Source organism: Cupressus sempervirens, chromosome 11 (genome assembly GCF_028749045.1).
Source record: "Cupressus sempervirens isolate cs-2001-9-10 chromosome 11, ASM2874904v1, whole genome shotgun sequence".
Classification (NCBI taxonomy): Eukaryota; Viridiplantae; Streptophyta; class Pinopsida; order Cupressales; family Cupressaceae; genus Cupressus; species Cupressus sempervirens.
Window position 1 is genome coordinate 771446056 of NC_143128.1, and position 26158 is coordinate 771472213.

At 37.1% G+C, this 26158-nt stretch overlaps 1 protein-coding gene across 1 annotated transcript in view; it reads left to right on the forward strand.

Moving 5' to 3' along the window:
- The window catches only part of LOC149531888 (3'-5' exonuclease domain-containing protein), a 174729-nt gene that overhangs the window by 21868 nt on the left and 126703 nt on the right, over positions 1–26158 (forward strand). Inside the window, exon 2 of the mRNA XM_089809433.1 lies at positions 1897–2049. Coding sequence (XP_089665559.1) covers positions 1897–2049 — 153 coding nt within the window. The remainder of the gene's footprint in view (positions 1–1896; positions 2050–26158) is intronic.

The window sequence follows — 26158 nt, forward strand, 5'->3', positions numbered from 1 at the left end:
AGAGAAGTAGCACTCAATCTGTCCATTGCAAGAGTACACAAAACAAAAGCTTGTGAGAACAAACCTCTCCTCCCACAGTGTGAGGAAGCTGCAAGATATCCAAACTAAAGTTGGAGATTAAGCTACATTGATCCTATGCATGAAACTAGGACCAAGATATAAAGATATTGACACTATAAAATATCTTCTTGGGCAATTCGCATGAATGAAATAACTGCATGCTCTTGTTTTTACGTAAGATAAGAGCATTGGATTCATGGTAATTCATTTGACAAATGAGAATCTTGGACTTGTGAATGAAAGCAACTAATCTAAGCACGAACAAGGTAACTTCTTGCTGGTTAAACAAAGACCAGCAGTTGATGCAAACAAAGACAAATTCAAGAGAAGACAACATGTAAGTCTCAAGTCCAAAACACCTAGTCACATGCAATTCTACTACTTACATGAACACATGGCATCAATGGAAAGCGTGACAATGTTATTTGATTACAATTTAATTTAATTAATGAAATCACATACAATGTAGATCAACTTAAATAACAATTGTGGCAACATAAATGTACCATCAACCATCATTAAGTATTTTTGTGCTAAAAACACTGTTTTTTTAGGTTTACAAAGAATATCTCCATTTTGGGATTTTAGAGTAATAATTATTTATCATAGAAAATCATTTGTTTAAAGTACAAATGCTTAAGGCTACAAAGAACTAGGAAAAAAACTAACTTAAAACAAATCTATTTTAAAAACTAGTAAAACAAACAACCCAAAATATGCTTTCATTATCCACCAAACTCAAAATGCATTAAAAATAGACTTACAAAAAATAGGTAATCTGAAAATCTCCCAATGTTTGAAGAATCTTAATAAACTGGGATACTGAAGCACCACGAGACTTCAGTAACTATTTGGTTGCTTGACTGATGCAAACTACCGCGAAACAAAATAAAATTAATGCTTTGAATCCCAAATGTTTGTTTGCAAATGATTGGTCCTATAAAGTGGTTGTCATTCAGACTTAGTTGTGTGATTTGTTGTGGAATCTTAATGTGTCCAGTTGTCATCTGCATTCTTTGATGGCATGGTTTAGTGGCTCTTTATCAATATGAAGTCTCCAAGTGCGCCCTTTTGTGCCACTTTAGTTGTTCAAGTTGTGTAACTCTTTGTTTTTTGATATCTCCTGTTTACTTTATTTCATACCTTGTTTACTTTATTGCATACCTTGATGACCTTTGTTGGCAACAATCTGCTATTTGGCATTAATAGTAGCTTAGCACTTATGTAATTTAGTGAGTCTTTGTTGCTCATTTTTTACAATCCAATCACCACATAACAGCCTCTGAACAGTGCTTTAGATGCCCAATCAATCTGCTGCTTCGTGAAGACTGATCTGTTTTGGTATACTGATCAGCTGATGAATATGCAGATGGTGTGTAGATCACAACTATCTAGCAACTATAGTAGCTTAAAGAAAGTTGTCTCTATATGCTTATCCTAATGAGGGTATGTCTTCCCTAGCAGGCTTCTGCTGATTTGTGTCTCCGAGACAAATGAAACAGTGTAGGGATTGACAACCATTTCTTTGAATGAAACTGGTTTTGAAACAACTGCATGAAGTCTGATATGATGCTTCTCTATGCAACCCTTATGGTAAACAAACAAGACAAAACATGTGGACAACTCTTGACACTGGTTTATTGTATTCTGAAGTTCAATTTTACTTTTATTCATTTCTGTAATTCTTGGCTCAACAACAAATTGCTTAATGTCATTCCACCTTAAGCACAATTATAGTTATTTATCAGCAATCAAAAGTAAGAGTTGTGATATCACGTCTCTGAAGATATAATTTTATATTTGGGTTGTCAATGACTTGTGTTTTTAATGTTTCAGGTAGATCCTTATATAGATATTGGGAAAGTTTACAATTATTTACAAAATCGTGATTTGTGGCTACTAAGCAAAGGGAAGAATAAAATGCCAACTCAACAAAGCAAAGGCTTATCATCAATATGTGAGGAAGTGCTTGGTTTCAAACTTTCCAAGGTAAGATCACTCTCCTTCATTTTTCTTCTTCATTAAGGTGTGATATCTTTAAGATTTTGATAAGACTCTAGGATCAATTATAGTCATTAATTCCTGAAATTCCTTTGTTTTATTTGCTCCTTGTTGATATAATAGAGAATGTAGTTTTGTAAACCTTATGTAAGAAGGTTTTATGTAACGCATCTTAAGAAAATGTGTTGAGTGAATCAAAATTACTTAAGTTTGTGCTTCTGTAATTCAGGATGAAACTATATGATACTATGTATTTGAGGATGAAACTATATGATGCTATGTATATATGGTCCACTAATATTTTGGTGGTAGTTTTACGTTCAATCAGATTTTGTGTATTGCATGATGAGCTAAATCTGTATAGGTCAAGGCTCTGATGAGATGGCATAACCCATTGTTTAGCATTCCAACCTAAACATTAGTGACTTATGTAGTTTCTATGGAACATTGATTGAGGTAATGGTTAATATTCTTTATATTACACTAGGAATTTACCATACACCAAAGTTGCATGGACATGGATATGGATACAAATATGTATACAATATTGGATATGAATATGGTCATCTTGAATACCCCTAATATGGATGTGGCTCGATACAAAATTCATAAGAACCACATACACATTTCTTTAACACAAACTTTTATGTTATTGTATGATATTTTCATTACTTTAAAAAACAACATAGACACAATTACTACGTAAATAATTATAAGTTGATTTGACAATTTACAATATATTGATTAATATAAAAACCAATACCTATACAATAATAATAATAAATAATAACAAAATAAATTTATTTTGTCCAACAAAAGACCAACAAAGGGTCTAAGGGACTGTAAGAAACAAAGCAACAACCTAGTACAAAGTAGGAGCACCAAATGGTGTCCAGGGGAAGACAAAGCAACAACAAAAGAACAAAAAAACCAACCAACCAAAGACCAATAGGGGCTGCCAAACAAGTGAGCCTGCAAACTAGCTCGTCCAATCCACTCGGAAGAGGTTAGGAATAGTTGGAGCCATAGTATATGAAGTGCCAAGCTGTCTTTGAGCTCTCTCGACGGTGCTAGTAGAAGAGGGCCACTATTGAGTGGAAGTTGTTCTGTGCTGTTTGACAACCCTTGGGAGCCAAGGCCGAGGATCTAACACACGCTTGGTAGCCCAAATAGGGAAAACCACTGTGAAAAAAGAGGAGATGAGCTGTTCAAACTGTGGTCTCTAGGGAAGGAGCCGCTGCAAGGTGTGGTCCCAGAACCTCTGAGCCACTTGTAAGTAGAGTGAAAGGCATCTTTGGTCTTTGTATGTGAAGAAGGCTATGAGAGCGAGCCTCCCAGAATAAACAATAGAATCTCCCATAAATCTTGTAATAGACAGGACAATGGAAAATGAAGTTAATCTTCGTCTCGACCAGCCCCAAGTCACAATGTTGACAACCCCTATCCTTTGTAGCTAAATGGTGATTGGTCTAGATGCAAAGCCGATGAGAGCCAACTCTAAAAGAACCAAGAGAGATATGGAGAGCATGAGACCAACCATGGGAGAGGTATGTAGGGCGCACAATAACCCCGTCTTGTACCTTAAGAAAATGCTTTGTGTAAAATGCCATCTTAGGATGAAGCTCCCTAGGGGATAGATCTAAGTAGTATAGATATATTGTCTATAAATATTTGTCTTGATATGCATGTTCAATTCCTGCCGGATGGGCAAAAGATTAGACGAGGCATATAGGGAGTACTGGAAAGGAGGGAAGTGATTGATGTCAGTCCCGATAGAACCCAACAAAGCTTACACTTGGACGAACCATCAACTCTAACAAGTAGTGTTCGAGCTGTTAAAGTTTGTAGCTGCGATAGAGATCTTTATCTCTCGAAATCTGAACATTATTACCGTTATTGTTATCTTCAGCTGAAAAAGGACACTTAAGTTTAATTTGTAATATTAAATGTAAATGACATGTGTCATTCACATGCATTGAGGCTTGAATATTTGAAGAGTTATAATTAATTATAGGAGTTATGAGAATCTCAAGAGACCTTCTGTTGGAATGTGAAGAGTTTCTCCTTCCTTATATATATCGCATTAAGCGATAAGCATTGTACACTTGAACATTTCATTATCAATAAAGAGATATTTGTGTTGTGTGGCTGGGTTTTTCCCTTCATTTTTGAAGGGTTTTCCCAGGATAATTCTGGTGTTCTTTGTTTCAGCTTTCTCTCTTTCTTATTGCTGGTTATCTTCATGGATTTTTGGGCTTTAGTTTTAACATCGTATCAGAGCCATGTTAGATAACAATCTTTTCCTCAACGGGCTTCTGGATCATTGACGACATTGAGTATGGATTTACCTGTCTTTATCATTCAACGATAAGTCATGATGGCACAAGTTTTTTTTCAGACGTTTGCATATTCGGATGATAGGTAAGTTCTATTTTACAAGTTATTTATGAGAATTGCATGTTCTGGTTATAGTATTATATGCTATCGGAGATTTTAATTATTTCTTTCCTTTGATTTGAAAAGGAATTAAAGGCAATTTTCAAAGATTTGGTTCCCTTCATTTCATATTTCTCAGAGTCCTGTATCAACCCATTTTTGTGCCGAGAGTTCTTGAATCATTCTCAATGAATATGTGTATTCATGTTTTTTCTAAAGTTGATGTGAGCTTCAACAAACATTATTTGCCTGAGCTTCAGTATGTCTCTCGTCAGTTGATGCTTACCTTTCAAAAAAGTGGAATTTAAGAGGCAACATACATGCAACTCTTGTGATTTTAATAATAGTCTCCCTAACCCATAAATGCCATGCATGGAGATGGAGCTCTTCGAGGCACTAAATATTGCCGCCTTGAAAAATTTGCCTGTTGTTCTTGTCTGCGGGAACAATTACTAAGTTTGTTTCCACATGCCATCGCGTCTTGAAATTCTGAAGACGTTGGTTTCGTTGAGGTCATATTTGATCTGTGCACATGCAGGCTTTATCATCTTCCTATGTGTCTTTCCGTCTTGGAATTCTCAGCTTTCTTTTTTGGCTTCTATTGCCTCTGCCAAGGTTATATTTGGGGAGCATTTTGATGTTAGCTATCTCGTGATATCCTACATTTGACGCCTCCAAGCAGAGTTGTGCTCTCCTGCGGTTGTCTGGAATTAAATTTGCATGGGCAATATTTGTCTTTAAATTTGCATTGCATTTGACATGGAGGTGAAGGTCGACTCATAATTTGCAAGCATCTTTCTGAGATGGCTCCAGTCAAATATATAATATTATTGGCAGTAATACTTGTTTCACATGGCTAGTGCTTCCATTTCATTAGTGATTAGTTATTGCTTATTATGTTGTTATGTGTATTGACAGTTTATAATTCTCACCACTGTTGTCATCTTTATAATTATCATCGGCATTTCGCATGGAGACTGTCAATTGTCTTTATGGTTGACTCAGCCAAGTCTATGCATGTTCCTACAACTATCACCACTCTCCTTTTGGTAACTGTTGTCAATTGAAAAGAAGGCATCTATCCATGTTCATGTTTGTTTTTGGCATTCTTTACTTCATATTTGAGTGTTGTGTGCGGCATGTGTTCTGTATTGGATATTAATATATGTGAAGAAAAACTATTTGCATGAGGAGGCCTCTCATTTTGCAGCTCGTTCAAATTCCTCAGCCGGAGGATAACGATTTGGATTATGAGAAGTGGGGTGAATTCTCTCATCTCCCAGGGCAGCGTTTCACTGATTTTTCGGTCATTACCACGCATTGCAGCTACAGGTGTCTCTGTCTTCTCCCATATTATTTTGTATATGTGAGAGGTGTTGCATGTGGCTATTCTTTGATTTAGTGACGACGATCGTTAGTTTTTTTTATCCTGGACTTTTGATGAGTGAGCTCCTAATTGCATGGTAATTGGGAGTTATGGAATATTGTGATTTCCTAAATCGCTCCTACTTGCCACGTCTTCTTCAATGCATGTTAGGATGTATTCCGAGATATCTTATAATAGGAACGACAAGCTGGGTGCAGTGGTAGTGTTCGAAGGTGATGTTGCCTCTATGCAGGAAATATGAGATAAGTATAATGGTCACAATGGTACACGGGTACTTGGGAGTACTATATGCATTATTTCTAGTACAGTCCTATATATAAACACTGGTTATTGATTTTGCGTGTTAAAAAGATTATGATACATCATATAAGTATTATGAGTAAAAGCTTTTTATTTTGGAAAAGCATTTAAAATTTATGAATTTTTTTAATCTCTCTCTGTTGCAGGATGCAACAAGATAAGGATTATAGCTCCAAAGGGAGATGTTGAGCTTGAGAGGGAGATTTTAGCTTCAAAGGGAGGCTTCATAATTAAGATGGAGTACTTATGGAATCCCCATCACTCTTATAGATGCTTGTGATGCTTGTGGTATTTATAAAATTTGAGACTTAAATGGAATCGAGTCTTAGTTTGTTATTGCCTATTTTATTCTTGTGTGAATAAATGAGATTGTAAGATCAGCTATGATAACTCTTTCACTATGCGATAGTGAACATCATGTTGAGAGAGTCCATGATATCATCACGTTGAGAGATTCCGTGATGGGAGTTGGATGTCATGTTGAGAGATTCCATGACAGTTCACATTGAGAGAGTCCATGAATAAAGACTTAGTTGTGAGTCTTACAAATATTTTCATGTTGAGTGATTCCATGAATATGAATAATTGTTATAGGTTTTCATGTTGAGTGATTACATGAATATGAGTAATTTTTATAGGTTTTCATGTTGAGTGATTCCATGAATATGAGTAATTGTTATAGGTTTTCATGTTGAGTGATTCCATGAATATGAGTAATTGTTATAGGTTTTCATGTTGATATGACTCATTATTATAGGTTTTCATGTTGAGTAACTCCGTGAATTTATGTTTTATGATCAAAATTTATCATTGACTTTTTTTTTTGGTTGTAGCTTTGTGTGACTGTTTAGCTAAAGATCTCTTTTGCTAAGAGGGAGTGTTAAAGTTTGTAGCTGCGATAGAGATCTTTATCTCTCAAAATTTGAATGTTATTACCGTTATTGTCATCTTCAGCTGAAAAAAGACACTTAAGCTTAATTTGTAATATTAAATGTAAATGGCATGTGTCATTCACATGCATTGAGGCTTGAATATTTGAAGAGTTATAATTAATTATAAGAGTTATGAGAATCTCAAGAGACCTTCTATTGGAATGTGAAGAGTCTTTCCTTTCTTATTTATATTGCATTAAGCGATAGGCATTGGACACTTGAACATTTCATTATCAACAAAGATGTATTTGTGTTGTGTGGCTGGGTTTTTTCCCTTCATTCTCAAAGGGTTTTCCCAGGATAATTTTGGTGTTCTTTGTTTCAGTTTTCTCTCTTTCTTATTGTTGGTTATCTTCATGGATTTATGGGCTTTAGTTTTAACATGAGTAGGCAATGGCCTCCAAGGAGCAGAGGGCCAAGAAAGAGTATCTGCACTGCCCCTCCAAGGAGTTTGTAAATCCTCGCAAGCGATGAAGAAACTAGGCTAGGTAAAACATGGTACCAAGTCTGAACAGATGGGCCCCAAACTCTGCAAGAATAATGCTTTGGGCGTAAACTCTCTACATCTGATAATACGCTGGAGATGAGTCTGAACCTACTTCATCGAAATCCAATTTGACTCTAGTAAAGACAACCCCCAAACCACAAACTTGTAAACAATCGGTTTGATCAAAGTGTCCAAAAGGGTCAGCTTAGCCCGAGTGTCCTGAAAGTGATGTATGAAGCACTGCATCTCAACAAGGGCAAAATAACCATAGCTCTTGTTGATATGAGGTTGAATCATCGGCTGCAAGCTGAAGTGAGGGCTTGAAAATCTGACTCCCAGGTAAGTGTATGAGGAAGTAATCTCGATCTCCTCCCCTAGAATAGAAAATTGAGGTGAGAGGCCTTAAGACAATTGAAGACCATCACCTTGGTCGTGTCCAAGTTCATCATCAACCAATATAGAATGCAAAAAGAGTCAAGGCCATCAAGGAGTCGCTGCAGGCCTTCAGGAGAGGAGGCCATGGGGACCACATCATCTGCCAAGAGTAGGATAGAAATTAAAACCTAGTGTAAGTAGCAACCATAAATGGGAAGGAGTGTATCTGAAGGTGCTCCTCCAACTCATAAATATAGAGTCCAAATAAAGTGGGAGATAAAGGACAACCTGCTTTACCTCAATGGTGTTTTGTAGAAGGTTGATAATCCATAGGGGGTCATGATGTGACCAACCATGGTCTCATAGAGTCTTATGATGGCACTTGAGAAGGTTGCCAAAATGCCAGAGTCCCACAATCTTTGAAAAAGGGTCATCTTGGGGACAATAAAATGCAACAATACACGTTCGAAGAGCAATGTTACACCTCCTTAGTGATAGCCCTAAATGTCAAGATGTGGTCCATAGCCTGATAATTTGGTTGGAAGCTTGCTTGTACCCGAGCATGAACATGTCTCTGATTAAGATGACGAGAAAGAATGTCATGCAAAACTGTGGTGTACAACTTAGAGAATGTATGTCCCACCATGATGGTCTTGTAGTTGTTTGGATCAAAAGCCAACCCTATATAATGGATCGGATGGATGATGTGATGTGACCAAGAGGGAGGGAACATTGTGCAAATGTCCTTGTTAAGCAAATATGTGAGAAAAGGGCCAAGAATTGCGATCCAAGTTTAAAGATTTTTGCTTGGAACCTTCCTCATTCGCCACCCTAGTATTGTTCATGTTGCATATGTTGACCCTTTTGGCTTGGATCGAATCGCCTTGTATATGTTGCAGAAGGTGAAAAGTTGGTAGTAGGGGGTGGAGTAATGGTGAGTGCGGGTTGCCTAGGAATATTGTAAAGGGTGAAGGTGTGAGAAACCAAGGAGATTTGGTCTAGGGGTGGGGGATTGGAAGACCAAGAGGGAAGAGGGTATGCTAGAAGGACTTGGTGGACTAAAGGAGGGAGGAACGACTGCGATGTGAGATGAAGGTGCGCTTCTTGGAGCAAAGGGAGTTGAAATTAGAGTCCTTTAGTTGCCTAGAGGAATCTGGGTAGAGTGTAGAGGCCATGCACACTTTGTCGTGGAAGAATTTAGAGTCATCATTAAACCATTGATTCATGGGGCATCTGTTCCTATGGGCAGGGGATGAGGAGCAAGTGGAGGTGTGATGAGGGAAAGTGAGGAGGGCGGCTGAGGAAGCAGTTCAAAGGAAGGAGTCGTCTAAGATGTGTGTGTAAGAGGTGCTGGTCTCCCTCGTCAAAGCTAAGGATTGTGTAGGAGGGATGAGATGAGTGGATGGAGCAGGTGTGGCAGGGTGTAGGGTCTAAAGGGGGTGATAGAGTGGGGGGAGCGTAGTGGGAAGGCAAGGATGGAGCTTGAAAGGTGATGCGGAGAAGAGTGTGGTTGACCATGGGAAGGTAGGTGATAATGAAGTTGTTGAAGGCAGAGATGAGAGAGGAGCTTGTGAGTGCGTAGTCCACAACACTCGCACCCCTAGAGTGAGGCCAACAAGTAAACAAATCAGAGTCAAGAAGGCTGGGCGAGGTGGTGGTGGTATCTTGTGAGAGGACGTAAAGTATCACTAGAGGATCTTTTGAGGCTTAGGGGGCTGGGTTAGGCGAGGCACAAATCAAGTTGAATTAGATGTTTGGTCATGGAGTGTAGTTTGTTAGTCCCTAGTCCATGCGTTGAAGTCACTGATGATAAGGATGTCCCCCAAGTCAGAAAACTTAGAAATGCTATCAAAATGGTCCATGTAGGGGTCCCTTTCCAACCCATTATGTATAGCATATGAAAAGATCTCTAAGGCGAGAGGTTGTCGAGCACTCTCGCGAAATTGTTGGCATGAACCATTGAAGTCCTACCCTAAAACCTATTGCTGACAAGGCAAGTAATCCCACCAGAACCCCTAACACCTCCAAATCATCTCACCTCATCCCTCCAAGCCAACATCTAGTGATAGACCTTGACGCCTGGAAGAGATCGAGCATGAGTCTTGGTGATGCAAAGAAGGTCTACCGAATCAGCCGAGTCCTGGAGTAAACTTGGTATAGACCAAAAGGACCCATTACCATTCCAACAACTAATATGTAAGGACCCCGCATTTTGAACCACCCTGCCAAGCTATCTCAATGATCATTATTTAGACGTCGAAGCCATTGGATTACCCACCTATCTTGGTGGGAAGTTGTCTTGAATAATTGCTCAAAGGTTACAGATCATGACCCACTTGCCGTTCTATCGTGCTATTTGAAAAAGAACTGGAGCTTCTTTCAGCTCAACCACTTGTGATTTAGTGAGATCCTTGTCTAGGTATATCTATGAAGGAAGAAGAAAAAGCTTCCTATGTGCCTTGAGCACACAAAGTCTGTCTGAGGGATTATGAAACTGTAGGAATGAGGTGGAATCATATTCGACCCATGCTCTTTCAATAAAAATATTAGGTAGATCCAATTGGTGATGGAAGAACGCCTAAGCCACATCCAATAGTTCGGTGATGATGGGTGGGAGTCCACAAACTTTCAAGTTGAGCTCCCTTGCTCTCTTAGCCCTCTTGTCCATGAGTTTGGAGTGGACGAGAGCCTCAACTTTGATAAGTGGAGGGGAGAGGTCCCATTTGCATTATGAATTGCGACCCATGTTTTTAGCCGAGTTTCTATTTCAATTTTCAAAGATGCTCGCTTGTTGTCTAATTTGTGTTGCATATCGTTAATTTTTTGGATATTTGAGACCTATACCACATGGGAATCCAATAGTTGTTTGTAGTTTACAATTTTTTTTGATAGCTGAGAAGACAATGACTGAAGTTACCTTGATTTTCTCATGATTTAGGTCCAATTATTTCATCTTTGTGTAATCTGTTGTCCATGAAATATAGTCAGTAGGAAATGTAACTAGTTTAACAGAAATAACTCGCAAGGTCTCCCTTAGTGTATGACTTTCAGATTCCTAGTAGGAGATGCACTCTAGTAGCTTAGAAAGGTGAGTGGTGTCACACTTTGTACACTAGTAGGTTTGTAGGGGGGTCGAGGACACCCCTTTCTTGTTAGAATCCATGAGACATAAATGCACACAGATTGGTTGTATCAGATCATAGATGAATGCAGACTAGCTGCAATAGACGACTGTAGCTTTGTGGATCTTGACCATCAATGTTGAATATGCACCAGTTGCATTAGAGAAAAACTAGTGCAAGCAACTGAGACGAAACAAAATAGTAGCTGTAATTGTAATCAGCAATATGAAGACACATAATCACAATGAGTTGAATGTGGCCGTAAAGTCCTAACAATCAATGTTGAATATGTAGAAGTTGCTGTTGTTTGGAAACACTCGGTCATTGCCGGGTCTATTTGAGATTGTTTGTTTGTTTGTTCGATATCTGTATAACTTGTAGATGCCCAGTTGCAAAGTAATATGTGAAAGAGAAGGGCCGCGTCTGAACAAATGGCAAGAGGCACGACAACAAACGATGTAGCTAGATGTAACTTGCAAGACGAAGGGTAACCAATTATGAAGACTGTTGCCTGTTCTGCTGCAAAGGCTCTGCAAATAGGATCGAACTTGTGGTAAATGCTCGAGAAGGAAGGGCGTTGTCAACGATGAGCAAGGGAGGTTAGGTTGCATTCGTGGGAGGTATGCAACCATCGACGAAGAAGAGACACACGACTGGCTTGGGAAACCTCAAATGCAATAGATAGCAATGAGGTTCAAATGCGCGAATAGAAAGCTAGGGAGGTTTGGTAGAAATGACGATGTAGAATAGCAAATGTTGGCATGGCTATGGGTGAAAGAGGAACAATGCACAATAGATGCAAAGGGCACACAGTCAATCGCACAGGCTCACCTCATCGCACAAAAGAAAAATATATGCATCCCTTGCTTGTAAGATGATTAAATTAATAATAATGTCATTTATATTAGAATTAAGATAAAATAAAGTAAAATTTATATTGTTCTCCAAAAATGGAGGTAACAGTAGAAAACTTTTTCATTAAGTTTCACATATCTCTAAGATAATTCACTATTTAATTGGCCAACATTGATCAACCGATCATTCCCAATTCGCATAGCGAATCTTTTTGCTCAAGGCTTTCGTCAAGTCCTTTTCATTTTTTCATTTTATTAGCGTATGCGTGATTTTTGAAGCCTTCAAAGTCCTTATTTGCATTTTTGAGTGTTTGTTTAGTTTTCTTTAATCTTTTAGTTTCCTTCAATCTCTTGCTTTTAGTTTTCCCTTCGATTCGGTATATCTTAGATCTTAATGGGACTTGTTAGTCAAAAGATATTCAAGTGCCCAAAAACTGGACTCTCCAAGTTCAACTGCATATTCAAAAAATGGATATTTTATTCTAATGTTGAGTTGCACTTTTTGAAAAATATAACTTAAATTTTCTTTATGTTATGTTTTTAAGTTACTTTATGACTTAAATTCATTATTTAAGTCATTATAGTGCACGTTATGTTATATTTTGATGTTGAGTTGCTTTTTGATTTTTCACATGACTATAGTGCACAATATAGTCTAATTTAATGTTGAGATTTACTTTAATGTTTTATTTAAAACATCTAAGTAAAATGTTACTTTTAAATAAATATTTACACATAATATGTAAACTATATAGTCTAAATATTCTATTTGACCCCTTTAAGTAATATTTGCCTAATAATCAATTAGATATGTGCTAAATAGGAAGTTAAGGTATGCAATTCAATAACATGCCTTTTTTGAAATGTGTTAAATGCAAATGCATGTAGAGAACGCAATTTTCCTCTTGTATGCAAATGCAAATGACCAAAATATGCAAATGCATCTCTAGAGTGCAATTTTGGCTTGTCCAACCCAAATGCATGAAAGTCAAAGCACATTTTAAAACATGCAAACCCACTTGGAGAGCACTTGAAAGCAAAAATAAAATATGTTATTGCATTTAGAGAGTGCAATTTTTCCTCTAGGAGTCAAAGCATTGGATGTAGGCAAACAAAAAACACATTTTAAAACATGTAATGGCACTCTAAGAGTGCGATTTGATGGAAGTACTGTCATTGATGTCAAAGGATTTCTAGAGCATGAACAAAACTACAAACATCATCAATGTGAAAGGTCTAAATGAAGTATGAATATAAGGTATATGATAAAGCCATTAGAGACAAAGTCAGTACAACACATGTGGGATATGTTGAATAAAGAAATGTATTTTGAGGAATGATTTATATAACAGCAATTGCCATGACTAATTATTGATGAGCATATACTATTAAGTAAAAAGAAAAACAAAAAGTCAAGGACATAATAGTTTACAAACATTATTATATCTTTTATCCTTAATGAGAAGACGTATTTACAAACCATGGAGAAAATATTTACGAAGTTATATTTTGAAGATGCATTTGAAGACTGAAAGATCCCTCATTGAATCAAGTAAATTACAGAGGTGAAGATAAAAGGATTCCGGTGGTTATAAAAGGTTTGAATGGGTTTGAATGTAGTTATTTGCAGCAATGTATTACATACGGCAGAAATGTATTAAGTAAACATTCATAGTGCAGTTTGTCAGATAAAAAATACAACAGTGATAAGGTTTGAAGAAACTCACATCAAGAATTTGTGATTGTCTTATATAAAAGATAATTCTCGGCATTAAGCATGAAGCAAAGTCAAACAGTGTAAGGAACAGTAATGACATTTTAAAGAAACAATCTACAACAGCAAAACCAGTGCTGGAGATTCACAAGTCAAACACAAAGGCACCATACCATTTACTTTTGTTATTTACAATTCGGTAATGAATAACAACTACCATTGATGAAAGAGCCACACAAGATACAAAAAGTGCAGAGGCAATGATGGATAAAATGGAGCACTCTTGTGAGTAAAGGAATTCAGACATTTCACAACATAGATTTATAAATCTGAAACCGAAGGCCATGATGGAGGATATAAGCAAATTAGTTACTTGGTCATTTGTACTATGATGGAGGGAAGTGATAAATGCCAAATAATATTATGAAGAAATCCTAAGTTGCGATAAAGACAAACATCATATTTTGTTATGTGCATAAATGTTTATGACATAGATTATCATACATGGTGACTATAGGAAGGAACAGCGTAAGAATTTGCCAGAAACATGCTCAAAGAAATAGTCAAACACAAAACATCAAGCACAGCAAGTCGACAAAGAATATTGTGACAAGTATCTGACATAGGTCAATAATATCGAGCAACAGATTGGTATTGAACGACACAATAAAAGCATATTGAAGGCTGCTGATAATCAAAGGTAACGAATTCTACCAAAGCAACATTCACAGTGAAGATACGATTTGCAGTGACGGAATTAATCAGTACGTAAATCCCTATAGAAGACTATGGTCAAGATGTGATGATGGAGTTTTAAATTATGCAGAAAAAGCAACGAAACACATGGATGAAAAGCATTGATGAATATAAGAGAAACTTTATGAATGCCGTGATTATAAAGTCGTCTGTGGATGATAAAATAATTTAATTATTAATACCCGCTGATATTGATATAAGCAATGTCTTATTGAGTTCAGCAATTATAAGGATCAAAGACCCAATAGTACAAATGAAGCCCGAGTCGGAATTGTTTAATACGGTAAATTAAAACAAAGACGTGTCATCAATAAAGAAGCAGCTTGAATGGCGAAGATAAAAATATTCACATATATGTTGTTTCTCAAGCAGTGATATAAGCAACAATTATTGTTATTGTGCTATACATTAGTCAGCAACTAATGTCCAAGCCATACACCAGATGAACTAAGAAAGATAATTGTTATAAAAGACATATATAACAAGCCCGGTGAACATAAGATGTGGTGGCAATACCAATTAGTTAAAGTGGTCTATGTTTAGGAAAGATTATGAAAGAAGTCATTTAATGTAAAGGTGCGAAAGAATTAGTTTTAGAAAATGTATGTGATCTTTCAGTCTGAAAAGACACACCCTCTATCACATAGGGTATAAATAGAGGAATTTCCATATTGCAGTGGAAGATATGTTTGCGCCAGCAAAAGCCAAAGGAAAGATGATAAGGAGCTGAGTCACACCACTTCGTCACTTGTTTCATCTACGCTTGATCAAATCTCATATATGGAGATTGGGCATGTTGACATGACCAATTTCTTGCAAAGGATCAAAGCTCCTGCCAACAAGAGTATGCAGCGTATCAAAAGGAGTAGTACTCATCTAGTATCCACCTTCACCATGGCTGCGCTAGAACCTGAGTTTGTCTTGGGATGTGTGGGTCGCTTCAGCCCAAAATAAAAAACAGTTAAGGATGCAGATGGTAAGGTGATTTTCAGCTTGGATCTAGATTTTTTGAGCGAATCTTTAAAGTCCCTCCAACTTCAGAATGTGTGGATTTGTCTAAAGAAATGTCTCCGCAACTATGAAATCAGAACAAATTAGATTATTAGAGTCATACCAATGATAACTAGTTAGAGAATAAGAGACCCAATTTCTCTAGATGGCTGAGAACAATATGCAGATCTGACTTCTCCTCAGAAGTTAATGATTTGATAACTCTTCTTAGCAGAATCTGTGGTCTTAAAGAATCTAGTAACTTTGAATCCTATACGTATAAGTTCATTTTCCATATTTTTGAGAACAAGGAACCCATCTATTGGGGAGAGGTCATAAGTACAAGATTGTGTGAACAACTGATTCATGTGGGGACATCAACACCATTCTACATGAAGTCATACTTGATCTAAATTTTTGCGGTCATGGGTACGGTCTTAGGACTCTTCATCAAGGGAGATCAGTCTCTAGTTCTCATCTGGAACTACTATGATCAAATTACACTAAAACAGAGAAAGCATCATTACAAGAGGGTACAAGATGCGTTCTTTGGGCATTTTAGGTGTCTTTTCGGCAAGAAGTTAGCAATCAAAAGAGTATCAGATGAGGCCTGAGAAAAGATAAATTAGTTCGGGTGCATTTTCTTGCGATTTCCAACTTTCACTTATCTGAGAGTTGTTATTTTCAAGGAGAACCCTACACATTACTGAGATATCCTATTGATAGGATCATCCTTATGGAGATGGCTAGACAACTCATGGAAGTGCAAACACACCAACACAGCCAACACAGTCTAAGATTCGATATTACCATTGCCAAACCCCTCTAGATTGGTCAATATACACTCAATTCAGTGTATACGGCGAAAGCTATGGAAGCAAAACTTCAGCTCATTACCTTGAAGAAGTTCAAGGCTAGATCCGACTTTGATTAGCGAGGGATGCATTCAAAGATCAAAAGGGCATTCACCCCTGTTCATCACATAGAGGATGTGTGGATTGATTTGCGCACTGAGATGGACATTATTAAGATGGATTATTGTAGGTTTACATTGCAGCAAATCATCAACCTCAACATGATTGAGATTCCATAATGAGATTGAAGATGATGGCGTGATCCTGGATCTAAAATATCACAATACTCGACAACCTTGATCCCTTTCATATTCAATGGCAACAAAAGGAAAGAATTTGTGTCTTTGATAGATTCCAATCTATTTTGCTGAATACTAACAAGTGGCTGAAAAGCAAGGGCCTCAAGAGAGTACATCCAGAGGTTGGGATATATTGCAATCACTTTGGGCTAGTTGGAAGGAAATCTCAAGTGGGGATCAAGAAGAAAGATGGTTCATCCTCATTTGGGCTAGTTAAAACTCTCAAGTTTATGCTCAAAGGAGGAAAGGGTTCAAATCTACCATTAGATTCTTTTCAAGCATCCTTGCAAGCACAAGAATCAGAGGAAGAATTTGATGGAGAAGATGAAGAGGAAGAGGGAGAGATAATGATCACATCTCCCCATAGCCATCAAACAACTAGGAGCCATCTACTCAGGAGGAACCGTTCTTGGATATCGTAGACAATGATGTGGATTCATGCTCTATTGTATTCACACCTACCATTTCTATCTTAGAGGTGAACATGTCGACACTCCCCATCTCTTCTACAACTCCTATCCTCACAACAAAGCAAAGTGAGAACTTGAGAAATGTATTTGATGATTTTCCAACTCTCATAGAAGGTCAAGTTTCCCAACTTGATACCTCAACTGCAGGGTTTGAGATGTTCACGATGGAGTTATCTAAAAGAACACCCATGGTTCTGGCTATGCAAATTGAAGCATTTACTATGAAAATAGAAATACAATTAGGATCAATGTCTATTTTAGCCACTTCACCAGTTTCAGCAGATGAAGGTTTCCGTGTGCCTATATGGTTGGGAAACATCACCATGAAAAGGAGGAAGGTTGTACTACCCCTAGAAGATCTCTCTGTAAAGAAAAATAAATCTAAACTCCCAAAGGCAAAGGTCTTTTCAAGAATACTTGTTGATTCTAAGAAGACCAAATATGTTGAGATTGCAGAGCCTTTGGTGGATAAACTAACTGAGGAGCTTAATCACTCAGATTACAAGTTCACCAAAATTGAACTTGGTAAACAATCATGGTCGGAGTCTCTATATGATGCCCAAGATGCACTCTCGAATTTGTTGAAAAGCAATCAAGAGCTCTGGGAAAAGAAAAATCAGCTGAAGTAGGAGAATGCTTGTCTTAACGAGATCATTCGTCAATAATCCTCGTAGCCCATGGTCATCACATTTCAAACAACTTAGGTGGATCAGAGAGCCAAGGTAGCAAAGGCTTGGTTCAAAGAGGTTGTCTTAGAAGGAGTTCAGTCGATCAAAGATGCACTCAAAGTCCTCGAATGTAGTAGAGGTGTTGAGGAAAGACCTTATGACATGATTGCTTCCTTCAACCAAGAGACCAATACCTTGAAAGAAGATTTGGGTATTTGGGATCAAATGGCAAATGCTGATTTGAATGTCTTGATCCCATGCAACATCATTCCATCCCTGGATATATTCTACGAATATCAAGAACTCATGGGTCATAAGGCGCAATTGATGGAAAAGATTTTGACAAAAATACAAGGAGCCTTAGAAGGCTGTTAGGTAGTAGAATAGAGATCATGAGTGATCTGAAACAAATGGAAGGCAAGGTCCTTACTGAAGATGATAATTTGTTCACTGAAGAGTAAATGACTTCAGAGTACACTAACAGAGTGAATGCTGATTTTGATTCAAAAGATTTTGGATAGCATACATCGAACAAATTCGCTACATACATGTTTGTGGCAAAGCACTTGTGGGATTCTCTTGCAGAGAATTACAAAGTTGTAAAAACAACACATGCTAATGCCAAGTATAAGGCTTTCCTTGACAATTTTAATGCTTGATTCAAATTTTTCTACTTTTTTCTTTTTAGTTTTTAGAATTTCATCTTTGTAGTTGTAGAAGATGAATTGCACGTGATGCAGTTGCATGTAATTTGATTGCATGTCATCATGACATGTAATCCAATAATTCTCCTTGCCTAGTTTTAGTGGGTCAAGTGGTTGAGTTGCTACCACTTTTTCCTCTTTCTTTCTCTCACTTCTTTTCCTATGTAAGAAGTGCCCCCTTATTGTAAATATCATCTTTATTTCTATGCAAGAGAGCTCTAATAAAATTGTGCAAGCAATTCTTTGATTGTGTAGTACTAATTTTGAAGAAAAGTGAATATAAAGAAACAATTGGAGCTGAAACTTTGATTGTGAGCAATTGTGACAGTGGAAATTAGCAGCTTTAGCCTTTTACTATAATTTGTGTCTATTATCTTTGATTCATGTTGTTATTGTGTGTTTAATAATAGAGCATAGTGAGTTAAGAAACAATCAGAGTTGAAGCTTTTAATTTGAGCGATTGTGATAATACATGGACTAGAAGCTTTGAGTGTAGCTTGTGCTATCATCTCAAATTCACGAAAATAGTTAGAATTTCCCTACTTTTGGAAGTCTTTGCGCCCCAATGGTAGAGGTTTTTCAATTCGCCTTTGAGTTAGTATTAGTTTATCGATATCACCATTTCCAGCTATTAGATAGAAGTGTAGTTAGAGATTTTAATCTTGTCCATTACTTGCTCCGCGGGTAAGTGGAGTCTTTCCTGAAAGATAAGAGGAAAGAATATTGGTAACTTCCCTTACAAAATCTCTCAAGTTCTTGTTTACCTTGAGTTGATCCAAGGAATGGTGAGAAGGGGAGCCTTCCCTTCAAGATAGGACAGACTTTGTCTCATACACAATGGTTGGTCTACCTATTTTGCAATTGAATTTGAACAAACTGTTGGTTGCAAAATATCCACCCAACATAAATATTATTTAAAAAAAAAGAGACATACATATACATATCTTTTTTTAATTAATATTTATATAAATTGAGATTTAAATACAAAGAATGAGATAAACAATTTTAATCTAGCTTAAGAATAAATTTCACAAAAAAACAAAAATATAAAATAAGAATTGCATGAATTAGTGTTTTTGCGATTCAGGAATGTTTATGTCAAACTTTTAACAATCAAATCACACAGTATCTGACACAGCTGGCGAATTAATGATTTTTGGGCATGTGTGGTTATGGTATCCAATGTGTATCTGAGCCATATCTGTATCAGATATGGTAGTATGCACAATTGGTGAGGGGCATGGGTGTATCTGGTTACTTTGCCACACCTAACATGCGATATGATAATGCTAATCTCAGTAAGAAAGGTGTTGAATGTTGTAGTTAGTCCTTTCTGCCTATATTGGAAGAGAAGATAGATTTTTCTAGGCCAGGCTTACATTGTCCTGAGGTCAATGTGAAAATTTCTGAGTTTTTCTGTTTAATTTGGTGAGTTTTAACCAGAAGGCTATGAATGCAAAATTCTGAAACTCAAAATTACACGAGCACAAATGACACAAAGATTATCCTGGGAAAACTGTTCTTTTGAGAGTGAAAAACCCAGGTCCCCAAAGATCAATCCTTTATTAAATAATTGCAAGATTTAGCTTCACAATGTTTTCTCAGAAGATAAACTAAACAGGATTGTTAGCTCTTAACAACCACCTATAGCAGTTTGAGTATAGCCTACTAGAATCTACAAAATGAACAGCACCTTATGAATCTCAGAGATTACACATTATGAGTGATTTCCTCATCAGAAATGATTTTCCATAGATCATACATCACAGTTTCATCCAAATACTACCATGAGCAGACTCTCATTTCTGACCAAACACACAGTTACAAAAGACAATGCCGTATACAAGAAGTGAACACTAAAACAACTCTCTGACACACCTTATAATGTTGCATACAAGAATGATCTTACACTGATCATATCTCATGGTCTCTACAAACTACAACAGTTATTAAAGAACAATAATATCAGTAGCAGATATCGTGATCCATATTCTGCAGTTGCGATGATACAATCAAACTCTATATCAGCTTCTCACACACACAATAGTGTTACACAGCTATCTCTAAAGCTCCACCTTTACGTTACACTGTTCAGAAAGATCACAATGATAGGTAGCCAAGGAGTCATGGCTTGGAAGCCACATCAACACTTGATGGCAGTTACATAAGAGTGCTGTTTCATATTCAACAGAGTCACATCCTTTATCACAGTGATTCTGTTGATGCCCAAACTGGAGAATGGAATCACAAAAGCAACAGGAGAAACTGATGGTAACATAAAGACTGTAAGACCAAGAAAAATGGTGCCAAATCATACCATATTGATGCCATGTTATTCACTCTTAGCAGTGAAGGTGGACAGTTTGCAACATAATCACTACCCGCACAAACGACTGGCTCCATAAAAACTTAAAGTCCGATGACAATACATTGATATTAGTGACGATAAAAGGAGAGCCGTTTCACTTATGGCACTGCATATGCGAAGACGGTAAGAAGAGAATAACCGGTGGAGATAAAAATTAACTCGTTGACAATAAACAAAGGATTCAGAACAAGCTCAGATTGCGATAGAATCTTCCGAGAATGAATATGGTAGAGTAAGAATGAACTCATCAGCAATCACCAGAATAATTAAATCTCTGAAATAGCATAGCAAAGAGTTTTCACCTTCATCATAGGTATGAAGGAGCACTCTCGTAGCTACCATAAACATTAACACAATTGTCATTGGTTCTTGAGGGAAATTATTAGGTACCACTTCTAGTTTGCTATATGTATGTTTTTGCCAACCTTTACAAAGCCAAAATTTAAAAGTATTTGAAAAGTAGAAATCAAAACATTTTTTCATGATTTTGACTGATTTAGTGGAGTTGAGTGAAAACTTTGATGGAATTTATTGTTCCCTTTTCCTTATTCTTTTAGTTTATAGTTTTCTTGGTAAGAAGACATAATTAAGAATATAGTGTTAAATATTTTTTATGAACCTCAAATAAGATAAGATAATGATATTAATATCCAACAAAAGACCACCAAGAGGTCTATGGGACTGGAGGTTACAACAATGAGGCTGGCAACATAGGAGCACCCAACAGTGTCCGAAAACAAAAGCATACAACAGAATAAGAAGAAGAAAAGAAACAGAGAGAGGCCAAGAGAAAAGACTAGGAGTCCTTTCTAGGCACAAAGAAATTAGTCACAGAAGGATAAGCTTGCCGATGGGTAGAAGCTCTACTTTGTCTCCGAGAACTCGTAGAGGAGTGTCACTGCTACAAACAGCCGGTACAAGATTTGACAGATCTGAAATGACTAGAGGAGTTGGTAGAGCTAGACGACATTTTCACACCACGCAAAGGAGATAATGGTGTGAAAAAGGTAGTAATGAGTTGAGTAGAAGTATGCCGGTGAGGAAGTAGTGACTGTAGAGTGCTATCATGGAGCATAGTGGCCTCCTGAAGATAAAGTGAAAGACACCGTTGACCCCACAACATTGCACAAAAGACTGGGTAATGACCATAATGAGCCATTACCATTCCAACAGTTAACAAGAAGGGAGCAAGTGGGGGTCTCCCTCTTGTTTGACTGCTAGCAGGACAGTCATTTGGCCTTGAGGGCCTGTCTCTCTTCCCAACCACTGGGGGGGAATCCCAAATAATTGCATTGAGATTTCTAATTACAGCCCATTTACGAGCTCGCCTCGCCTCAGCCACAACACCACGAGCATGTTTCAACTTTGTAACCTGAGCCTTCGTGAGATCTTCATCTAGGAAAATCTTGGAAGGGAGAGAGAATAACTTCCTATTAGCTCTGAGAGCACGGAGCCTTTCGGCAAGTGAGAACAACATAGTAATTATATTAATCTTTAAAAAGAAATATTACAAAACTAGGCACAATATGTGCTGGCAAAGTGTGTTTCTATACTGAAGTATTCGTTCCATGAAGTGAAAACAAAGACAAACAATGGAACAAAATCTTTGAGCAGGGGAAAAAAAGATGGCCATAATGCCATACAAAATATGGAATATAAGAATCTGGAAGAACAGGAAGAAGATAATTTTAACATCCACAAGGCTAAACATAGCCTATGAGACAGCCTTACGAATTCAGTAAATCATTTCTTTTTCTATGCAAATTGATGATGAGTGCACCCAACTTCTCAATGTCTTCCTTGCTGAATAACTTATGCCAAGAGCTACCTGTTCAAATACTCATATCTTTGTCCCCACTGTCCTTGTAAGCAACACATTCAACACTAAAATGGTGTTCAGTTTCTACATTCCCAAAGTTGCAAAACAAAGACAAACTCACTCTTCCCACGCCTCTTTTGGTCTTTTCCAATGCTCAGATTCACAACAAAGCTGATGCGAGTTAGTCCTAAGTTGAACAATAAGAGTTTTTGTTCTCCATGAAATATTGGCCCCTACATAAGTTTCTTTGAAGTTGTTCATAAGTGGAATTAAACTCGCTGATATAGTATTTCTTCTTGTTGCCCATCCCATTACCCCTGTGCCTCCTATAGAACTTATCCATAATGAAAACTGTCATTTCTTTGTTATTTGTGGGACAAATTTTGAAATGAATATTCCATTTACCCATCCATTTGTTGTTTTGTTGCATCCATGTCTTCTTCCTTTTGGATAAAACATCATTAAAGACAACCTTAGGTCATCTATCGTCTTCCATTTGTTTGGTTCTTTTTAAGTAACTTGGGAGACAGACCATAACCATTGGTCCATTAGGGGCAACTCCTATTCCACTTTACATGATATCATATGCAACAGTGCTCTTGAGTTTGAACTTGCTTGTGATCAAACATTTTTGAATTCTGTCTATTTGCCTCCATTGTGAGATGGAGATGCTGCTAACCCACACCTCACAAGCATAAAGTGTTAAAGTTATGGAGCCACAATAGAGATCATCTACCTGAAATGATTGCTTTGCAGTTATTCCTTTGTCATCAGAGCTTTCTTCCAATGATCTATTAAATGCACCATGAGTTTGTGGAGGAGTCATCGTGTCTTTCATCTTTGCATTAATGACATCGATTAATATTGTAATGCTATGTGTTATAGCCTTATTCGTATATAGACTTCAGCATCGTGTTCTGCCAAATTATGTGCATTTGCGGAAGAGTATTCTTTTATATATTATTTGCAGCATTAAATATTGCCGAGTTGGTTGACATGGATTAGACAATAGATCATTGTTTGTCATCTGAGAGTCATATTTATTAGAACTGTCAACAGGATGTGTGACACATTTCCAAACGTCTATATTCATGTACATCAATAATTGGAATGTGAAGTGCTTGACTCTAATGTGGACATTGGAATTCCAAGAGTCTTTACTAACTGTTGCATTGTCGCCAATACTATGAGGTGTCAATGGTTCTGGAGTTGAAGTGTCTCAACGTAACAGTAGCCTTTTGGTTTTACCATTTCACGTACTTTTTGGTTAATAAAGGCAAATTGAAGGTAAACTGCTCTGTTGAGTGAGACAGTATTATTATCGTTATTTTCCATTAGAACTGTGAGACAGTATTATTATCGTGCTTTTCCATTGGAACTGTTAATATACAGAGTATTATTTTATCAAGGTGTGGCTGCAAGAGTGCATCAAGTCATGCTGCGCTGTTGATTGAATTGATCACTGAGATTCTAAATTGCCTTGCATGGACAGTGATGTTTTGTTGTCGTGGTGTATTCATTGGGTGATCAGTTCTGCATACATTGTGTTGAGCTGCTTTGATTTTTTTATAAGGCATTCTATGTGTGATTACTAACTGGGAACAATCTCAAAGTAGGATTCAATTCTCTGACTGAGCTTGTGATCTTTGTTGCAATAAAGGAGAATTTCTTTGGCATAGCTGGGTTTTTCCCTCAAGTAGGAGGATTTTCCCAGGATAAGGACATATGTTCTTTGGTTATTTGTGTTTGTTTTTCAGTTCCTTTTATTTATGCATTCTGGTTCAAAAACATTAACATGGTATCAGAGCGGGTCTAAAGAAAAGATTTGGAACTAGAACTCTCAAGCCTTAATTTATTTTATGCATGGAGATGTTTGTTGGCATTCATTGTGGGAGATAGTATGCACACAGTGCTATGATCATCTATGAATGTGGGTCTGCGATTATTGTTTAATATTGTTAAAAGAGATGGCTATGTATTGACTCATATCTATGTGCATGGTGACATCCTTCTTGAGGAAGATTAGACAACAAAGAGACAAGCATTTTATGATTATACCTTTAAATATTGATCATGAAATTTTGCTATAACCTCGGGAGTAGTTTATGCTTTTAGCATTGATCTATATATTTCTATTCATGATTGGTTGATTCTATGAATTATTATAAATCTCTCTTGGTTCTAGATAGATCGAGAAGCAATTGGATGATGAGAGATTACATGCATAGTCATGTAGGCTATAGAAATGAACACGAGGATGCTGCTTGCACCCATGGGACTGAATTGGTGATACATAACTTTGTTAACGAGGAAGATCCTATACAGGTTGTCATTATGATTAGTTTCTTCAAAGAGGAAGAGATGATATTCAAAGGGAGCTTGTGTGGTAGAGGGAGAGTGCCAAATTCTTGTGCAGCGGTGTAATTGCAAAAGCAATGCTTGGTCAACCTTTGGAGTCGATAAATTTATTGTGATATTCAAACAAGTTTGTTTCCCCTCTTGAGAGGGAGTCTTAACATTTAGATGATCTTTCTGTTCTTTAATGAGTTCTTTGCGAGAGAAGTTCAAGATGAATCACCTTGTTAATGAGTTCTTTATGAGAGAAGTTCAATGTGCAATTCTTTGTTAACGAGCTGCTCTCTACAAGAGAAGTTCGAGGTGCAATCCCTTGTTAATGAGTTCTTCTCTGCGAGAGAGGATTGAGGTGCAATCCCTTATTAATGAGTTCTTCTCGTTGAGAGATGTTCTAGGTGAAATTCCTTGTTAATGAGTTCTTCTCTATGAGAGAAGTTCGAAGTGTAATCCCTTTTTATTGAGTTTTTCTCTTTGAGAGAAATTTGAGGTGAAATCCCTTGTTAGTGAGTTCTTCTCTTTGAGAGAAGTTTGAGGTGAAATCCCTTGTTGCACCCTGTAGGAGTATCTATGGTGGATCCACCATCTAAGAGTAGCCAATGTGGAAGTCATTTCTGACTCCATTACTTTATTTTCCCTGTTTCTAACTCACCCTCTAGGAGTAGCTATGGTGTTGTTATGCTTAGATAACAATTTATATTGAGAAAATCTATGATGAGATTTTTTTTGGTTGACTTTTTTTGCTTGCATCACCTTTGTGCTTATCTGGTTGAGATACACTATGCCACATGAATGATCTCTCTCTTGCTAAGAGGGAGTTTAAAGTTATGTAGCTGTGAGAGGGACCATCTATCTGAAATGATTGCTGTGCATTTATTCCTTTGTCATTAGAGCTTTCTACAGTTAATCTATTAACTGCATCATGACTTTGTGGAGGTGTCTTTCATCTTTGCATTAATGACATCTATTAATATTGTAATGCTATGTGTTATAGCCTTCTTTGCATATAGACTTCAGCATTGTGTTCGTGCCAAATTATGTGCATCTGTGAAAGAGTATTCTTTTATAAATTATTTGCACCATTAAATATTGCCAAGTTGGTTGACATGGAGTAGACAATAGATTACTGTTGGTCATCGGAAAGTCAGATTTATTAGAACCGTTGACAGGATGTATGACACATTTCCAAACGTCTATATTCATGTATGTT